At 57.3% G+C, this 7,676-nt stretch overlaps 1 protein-coding gene across 1 annotated transcript; it reads right to left on the reverse strand.

The window, feature by feature from the left end:
- Positions 1 to 3,530: 3,530 nt before the first annotated feature.
- Positions 3,531 to 5,891, reverse strand: LOC100381666 (uncharacterized). Its single transcript, NM_001174481.1, has 3 exons — positions 5,163 to 5,891; positions 4,221 to 4,326; positions 3,531 to 4,127 (listed from the first exon to the last, which is right to left on the reverse strand). Exons 1-3 carry the CDS (start codon positions 5,862 to 5,864, stop codon positions 3,808 to 3,810), a joined length of 1,128 nt encoding a protein of 375 aa, NP_001167952.1. The 5' UTR covers positions 5,865 to 5,891; the 3' UTR covers positions 3,531 to 3,807.
- Between the last annotated feature and the right edge of the window lie 1,785 nt (positions 5,892 to 7,676).

A 7,676-nucleotide genomic window follows, 5' to 3' on the forward strand; every position in this document is an offset into this window, starting at 1 on the left:
TGGTACAGAGATTTCTCTGCTGGTCTTTCTTCCTCGCGGGGTAACGCCGCGGTCCATGCCCAGGCGCTTGACCTGGGACTGAACTGGGAGGTCAAGAAATTCCAGGAACTGTCCTACCAATTACCAATACGAAAAAATCACAGCAGCCACCCACCACCAATTCACCGTACGGTCGGATAAATACACAACAACCACAACCAATTCACCGTACCACAGTGAGGATAAATACACATCAGCCACAACCAATTCACCGTACGGTTGGGGTGGAAAGATCGCGATGATTCCTGTTTCGGATTTCCTCGCCGGTTTTTTTGTTGGGGTTTGCTACGACGACGAAACAACCTAAGAGTTTTAATTTGTCGACGTTGTACGGACCGTCGGTGGCTAGCATCCTGGATCCTGATTCATCTGTCGTCTCCAGGGATTCGGCATTGAGGACGACGTGTTCCGCGGCGTGTTCGACGGGCACGGCCGCTGCGGGCAAATGGTCAGCAAGCTGGCGAGGGACCATCTTCCCTTCATGATCCTGAGCCAGCGGACTCGGGTCCTACCCGATAGCCCAAACCCCCTGCGAGCACAAGCACAAAGCTAAAGCTGTGTAAGAAGCAGAATCCAATCCAATCCCCAGCTCGCGCCGCCCCCTCTAATCCCTCCTCTGCAAACCAGACAGAGACCGGCGTTCACTCAGGCATCCGCGGGACGGACGGGGAGCAAAGCCTCAGCGGCGAGTTGATAGAGGACGAGGCCCGATCTTCCGTGAGGTACGATAACTTGATTGGGTGGAGATCTCGACGTTGATGATCCAAGGCTCCAAGCGAACGGTTCCTCGCAATCACTACACCACTGCTCCGTTGGTTATCACCCGTGACACACGAGTGACCTCGCCACGAAGGCTTATCCCTGCAAGCGCAATCAAGAACACAAGCAAGAACAGGAAGAACGCAATCAAAACTGCATTGATCACGAGGTGGGGTCTCACAAACCGATGAACGGCGATACTGTTCGATGACAGATATGATCTAAGCAAAACCCCAAACCCTAATGTGGTGGTGGCTGCTGGTAAAATAGAGGTTAGGGGCGTGCACAACCCCTGGTCGCACCCCTAATGGGCTCCAACACGATACACGGCCCAACAGCCCAACAAACGGTGTCGCAGCACCAAAACAGAATCTGAACGCTGACTTGTTTCGACGATTCCCGTTGACTCCGGATGAATTTTAAGGTGGTTCCAGTTGGGTTGGAAAGCTTATCTCCTTAGCTTTCCATCCATATAAAGCCCAACCTAATCGGAGTTCGTATGCATCCTGGGCGTTCATTTTAGTGCAGACTGGTCCTGGACTTCGAGGTGGAGACGTAGTTGAGTCGGACTTGGCTTTCTCTTGTTGTGAACGTCCTAGCTTCTCCTCCTTGACATGTTGGCCTCTCCCAAGTCCTTGTTGGTCCTCTCCAAGGTTCCTAATCATCAAAACATCCATGGCACCAAGCGTAAGCTCTAAAACACAATTGATTAGGTTAGAACGAACCTGGAGATTTAGCTGTCGTGCACGTGCTCGTGTTGTCGGTCCATGCATTTTTTGTATGGGAGAGATGTCCTCATCATCCTCCCCCACTTGAATTGGAGTCGTTCTCGACTCAGGCGATGGCCAAGGGGGTGCCGAGCTTATCTCCTTAGGATGTACAAGTCCTTTAGGCCCAAAAACAGGCGTCGTTAATTTCTGGCAGATTCTGGACGTCATCTTGTTATGACGATTCCCATCAGTTCCGTGTATATTTTAACGTGAAACCAGATGGGTTGGAAAGCTTATCTTCTTAGCTTTCCAACGATATCTAGAACGTCAAAAACGGAGTCCGTATGTGGTCTGGGCGTCCGTTTTCGTGAGGACCACTCCTGCAGTCCTAACCGGATTCGCGAATAAACTGGACTTCAACTCCCCTTGAGCTTGGAACTCTATGATTGATTGGGCCTTGACTATATAGTTGACATCCATGTATTCATCACGAGTGGAGGCGATGAGGTCTTCGGAGGCGTCGTCGCGGCTCGTGCAGGAGCTCGTGCTGTACGCCGCCAGCATCGCGCTCAGCTGCCCCGTCCTCTTCGCTGGCCTCCGCCACCTCGACCCCAACCGTGCCGCTTCCCAGAAGGCGCAGCAGCAGAAGAAGGAGATCGCCAAGCGCCTCGGCCGGCCCCTCGTCTCCACCACGCCCTATGAGGTCCGTTCGCCTCCCCCCTCCCCCTATCGAGGGTTCACCTCACTTGGCCTCAACCCTCCTCCGTTGGCGTCTCCCTCACCGACAGGACGTGATTGCGTGCGACATCATCAACCCCGACAGCATGGCGCTGTCCGCGTCGGCGGCGTCAACCGGCCGCGGGTCGCGGGCGGAGAAGGTGAGGAGGATCTTCGAGCGCTTCGACACCAATGGGGACGGTGGGCTGGACCGCAACGAGATGGCCGCCCTCGTCGTCGCCGTCAACCCTCGGGTCAAGTTCAGCGAGGACCAGTTCTCCGCCATCCTCGACGAGGTGTTCCGCACCTACGCCGAGTTCATCCTCCCCGACGGCTGCGCGCATGGCGGCTGCGCGGGGAAGGAGGTGGGGGCGGCTGCGCGGGGAAGGAGGTTGGGGCGGCTGCGGTAGCGGGAGTGGGATCTGACGGTGGGGATGGACCCAATCCGACGGTTAGGATACAGGCGGGGGCACGGTTGTGCCTTGTCTACACTATAGTCTTAAGGATTAGTAGAGATAAGTATATATATTGGGAGTATTTTCTAGGGTGATATAATAAAATATAATAAAAAGTATGGAGACAAATACGGAGAGAATGGTTGAACCGTTTGAGTATGACGACACGAAACGTGCTCTAGCAGGCCCAACCATTGAGTTTTGCCGGTCAAGGAGTCAGGAGGAGAGGCTCATCTTGGACGGGCCCGATCACGCCCTCATGGTCTCCCGGATAGGCCCTCCTCCCCAATGAGTAGGCCATTCTTTCGTCACGGTCCAATCCAATGAGCATGAAATAATTAGTACATTATAAAAAAAAACACCGATCACGGAAATTAGACCTATGAATTAATTATAAAAACTAATATATCTAAAATTATAATAAAAATGTACACCAAAGTATACTTATATCATGTATCTACTTATTACAGAATTTTTGTATTTTATAAATTTCAATGATTTACTATGTTTTTTTAAAGTTTTAGCTAAAACAAACATAAAAAAGAGGAAAAAAGTTAAAACTGTGCATATATAGGTGAGAATTCAAACATTGGTTGATGACTCCACAATCACACCTAACTAACCAATAAAAACAAACAATTTTTTGTTTTATTAAAACAGTTTATGCGATTGAGAAAATTTACGATGTCTATCAAAGGATGTGACGCCCTAAGAAAAAAACTGACGTCGTTGCCAGTACCTATAGACTATAGTAGATGGTTAAGATCATGATCTGTTTACTAATAAAAATCCTGTACAGCCAAAAACTACCATCGTGTTCGTACTAACACATCGGTGGAAAGGAAGATTTAGCACAAACACTGTCCAAGGCAATATAAAATTGCATAATGCTACTACTAATTAATTAGTACACCGACAGAAGCAAACATCCGACAAACGCTCCCTATGTACAACAACGCATCACCGTGCCCGTTCAATTCGAACCATGAACCAAGTGCTGAAGGCGGGAGGGAGACTCTCTTAATCCCCCCACAGCTTCTCAGCACACGCTGCTCAAATACTTAACAATGTCATCATCATCTACTACTCGGTACGCTCTCAACTCAACTCAACTCAGTCTCAGCAAACTAAACCCTCGTCATCTGGTCCGTCTGGAGCCGCCGCAGCTCGACCACGACGACGCTGATGTTGTCCCTGCTGCCGCGGGACAAGGCCAGCTCCGCGAGCAGCGCGGCGGCGTCCGCGGCGGTGCGGCCGGCCACGGACCCGGGGAACCTGGAGGCCGCGCGCCCGCTCAGGCAGCTCCTGGCGATCTTGCACGCCGCCTCGTTGGAGACCACGTCCCACAGCCCGTCGCTGGCCAGGATGAGGAACTCGTCCCGCTCCGTCCGCTCCACCACCGTCACCTCCGGCTCCGCGCTCACGTACGGCTTCAGGTAGTAGTCGCCTGGAGCAATGGCAGCGACGCTGAGTACGGTATGGCATATATGAAAACGGGATGGATCATGGAAGGAGATGATGGGTCTTCTCTTCTTCTTACCGATGGACCTGGAGGTTGCCAGGACTCCCAGCACGCGGTAGCCGTTCCAGTTGACGACTCTGCCGCCGGCTGCTTCCACCCTCTGCATCTCGTCCGGACGGTCCGGCTGCACAATCAGAACGACCATTAGTTAGGCCAGCTTTGTAGAGTGAGGTTTTGAAATATAGAGTGAGGTAGGAATGCTGGCGCTCAGCAGAGCCAGAGCTTGCGTACTAGAGTGTTCTTGCGCTAATTAAACAGAACATCTCCTTCGGAACAGCCTAAACCAGCAGGTATGTAGGTCGCAACTAAAAAGAAGGGAACATATACCTGGCCTAATCGGTCACAGCTAGAAAGGTAGCATTCGTAGCAGTAATCCCATCGCCTACAATTTATAGCTGCCGGAATAGTTGGCGCACGCTGCTCCTCAAACCGAGCACACTATGCCAGAAACAACACCGACCAGTCCACTGGGATGGAGAGGAGAGACCCGACCCATGGGGCAAGGCGACGGAACCTACTACTAGCGTCGAGGACCAGCAGTGCTGCGGCACCACACTACTCACCAGCCAGCTTCAGCTTTTCTTCCCCCAGGGCCAGGGAGATCACCTACGTGTCGTCCCATCTCATGAGCATGGAACGGTACCACCCAACAACTGCGACCAACTCGGGCCGGGCCGGGCCGGCAGCGAAATTCGCCAACGGGCACTGAAACAGTGTGACACTGACCGATACGCGACGATGGAAGTCGTCGTGGTGGTTGAGCCTTGACGGAACATTCGGGAGACTGCTAAAATCCTGTACTGTGTCGTGCGGGGTTAGAAAATTAGATCTGATGGGTGAATGACGCTTCTTGCTCGGGCGCAGATCACTCTTGCAGATTAAACAATAACCCAGACGACAGCAGCCGTGTTTTAATTTATTATTATGCATTCGTAGTCGCCTCCCGTGCGACGTACGTACCTTGTGATCGCTGGAGAGAGGCACCGCGACGCCGCCGCGTGAGAGCACGGCGCGGGAGTCGCCACAGTTGCCGACGACGATGCGGCGCCGGCCCACGACGGCGACGACGGCGGTGGACCCGACGGTGCGGTAGGGCAAGCTGCTGCCGGCGTCGTCATGGTGCGGGGACGACAAGCCGCCGGTCACCTCGCCGTCCACTCGGGCGAAGCTGGCCGCCATGGCCTCCTCCCAGCGCAGGTCGTCGCTGCCGCTGCGGCGGCGGCGCAGGCCGACCTCCTCGGCCAGCACCACGTGCATCCGCTCCCGGCACGCCTCCGCCACCCTTGCACCGCCGTGGCCATCGTACACGGCGAAGAAGTCCAGCTCCTGCTCCTGCTCGCCGCCCACCGCCTCCGAGGCCAGGAACGAGAGCGCGACGGCGAACGCGTCCTCCATCTCCCTCCGCCGCCCGATCACCGACACGGCGCCATGCGATAGGCGCGCCGGCCAGCAGCAGCCGTCCGTCGCCGTCTCCAGAGACGAGTCGTACGGCGACCTCTGCGACCCCGACCGGATTCTCTTCGTCGGAGCAGGCCCCTCCGTGGCACGCCCGAGCCGGCGGCGGCGGCGGGCGGAGGCGGCGCCCACATCCCCGCCCCCGTCCGCCGCAGCGGCCTTGCACAAGGCGGGGCCCTCGTCCCTGGCGGCGCCGTTCTCCCTCATGTATCCGTCCCGTCCACACTCGCAAAGCGACGGCGAAGAAACGAGGCCGGCGACGCGTGGGGTCGAGCCGGGGTTTAAAAACGACCGCAGGCCGAGGAGGACGGGGAGACGCGGCGGAGGCCGTCGGATCCCGCGCGAGCGGCTGGGCGCGCGCCAGCGCCGCGGGGACGTGGACGGGCGAGATCGCCGGGGGCGCGTGGCGTGGGCGCGCCCGATGCGCCCGCCTGGGCTCCCGCGGCGAAAATATCCTGTGCGCCCGGCGCATGGACCGCGGCGCGCCGCGCGCGTGGCTCGCGCGAGCGGGCCCCTGCGCGCAGTGACTCTGGCGTTGGGTGGGGCGCGTGCACGGGGAGGATCGGAGCGGCTGGACCACCGGGTCGCGCGTTGGGCCCCGCCCGGGGGGCTACGTGGAGGAGGGCCGAGGAAAGGAGGACGTGGGGCACGCCGCGCGATGCGACTGTGTCCCAGGGACAAATGTTAGGACGCGAGGGCCACTGCCTTTTTTTTTCCGTGCAAGAAAGCGGATTCTTCTACTGCTAGTTACGTCCTTGTTGACCCACGGAACAGAACCAACGAAGAACAGCACGTAACGTTTTGGTTCCGGTTTTTTTTTCCCACCAGTTCAATCAAAAGCTCTATCAAAACTAAAAATCAAGACAGAGATAGTGACGCCGAAGCCGTTTTCTGTGGATAAATAAAAGCTCTGGATTTATCATTATTTTTAAGAAGCCGAAGCCAAAGCCAAACCTGTAGCGTTTTCCGGCGTTTCGTCGACCGAATCACCGAATGCAGTAGTAGGACAGCAGCAGACAGACAGCAGTGACATACTGACACATTGTGAAGTTTAAACAAAGGCTTGCGTTGCAAGGTGGGCCGGGGAGGGACGCGTGGCGCAGTCCCGTCGCCAGCGCGCCACGCTCCACGCGTGACTGACACTGACCCCGCCGCGTCCGACGACTCCTGTAGTCATGTACTACTTACGCCGTTTGAGTGGCAGAGGCGGACGAGGACGCGGACGCGGGCCCCGGCGGCGGCGCCGCTCCCGGACGGACACGGCACGCACTGCACGCGCGACCTACGCTATGAGCGCGCCGCGACGTGGAGGGCCTACGCCGCCGCGCGGCAGCGGCACCACCGGTTGCGGAGCGCCGTAGGGGTGGGCGGGTGGCGCAGGCGGACGGCCCGTCCACGCTCTCGCGTCCTGTCCTCGGTCGCCATGCCTGCTGCATGTCTTCCCAAGCGCTCCCTGCTCACCCGTCACCACGCGTCCGGTCCAGCGCAGGCGGCAGGCGCTCGGTCGCTCGCGCGGGCATCGAGGCGCCCGGACGCTGCCACGGCGCGGCTGCTGGTACCATGACCATGTACTGTACTTTCAGCGAGCTCGCTGTGCAGGTGCAGGCAGGCTGTAGCGGACGACCCGCGAGGCAGGAGGGAGGGCGAGGGCGGGCGCCGCATGCGCATGGTCGCTGCCGCCGTTTCGGGGTGTTTGAAAATCCTTGTGCCGCCGCGCGCGCCATCATGTTCTGTTGCGTGCGTGCGCCGGCATGGGGGGCCACATGCGGGGGTGGGAGCATTCCTTTCATCCTGTCGCTGGATGCATGCATATGTTATACTCCGTCCGTCGCTATGAGTATACTAGTGTTTGTCCCGTGTCACCCAGTCGGCACGGCCATCGCTGCCTGGCTCCGGTCGCTTTCAGCCTTGTAGGTCAGCTGGTGACACGGACACGGGTGGGGGCGTCGATGGGATAGGAGAGTACTCCAGACGTGAGCGGGCCAGGTTCCAGCGTCCGTCGTCGTCTGTCACTCGTCA

This window comes from Zea mays, chromosome 8 (assembly GCF_902167145.1).
Source record: "Zea mays cultivar B73 chromosome 8, Zm-B73-REFERENCE-NAM-5.0, whole genome shotgun sequence".
Taxonomy (NCBI): domain Eukaryota; kingdom Viridiplantae; phylum Streptophyta; class Magnoliopsida; order Poales; family Poaceae; genus Zea; species Zea mays.

What these genes read in the sequence shown, in the direction of transcription:
- LOC100381666 (NM_001174481.1), bottom strand. Translation starts at nt 5,864, where the DNA reads ATGAGGGAGAACGGCGCCGCCAGGGACGAGGGCCCCGCCTTGTGCAAG. An exon ending in CTCTCTCCAGCGATCACAAG is followed by an intron (nt 4,327 to 5,162) that starts GTACGTACGTCG and finishes CTGATTGTGCAG; the next exon opens with CCGGACCGTCCGGACGAGAT. An exon ending in GGCAACCTCCAGGTCCATCG is followed by an intron (nt 4,128 to 4,220) that starts GTAAGAAGAAGA and finishes CCATTGCTCCAG; the next exon opens with GCGACTACTACCTGAAGCCG.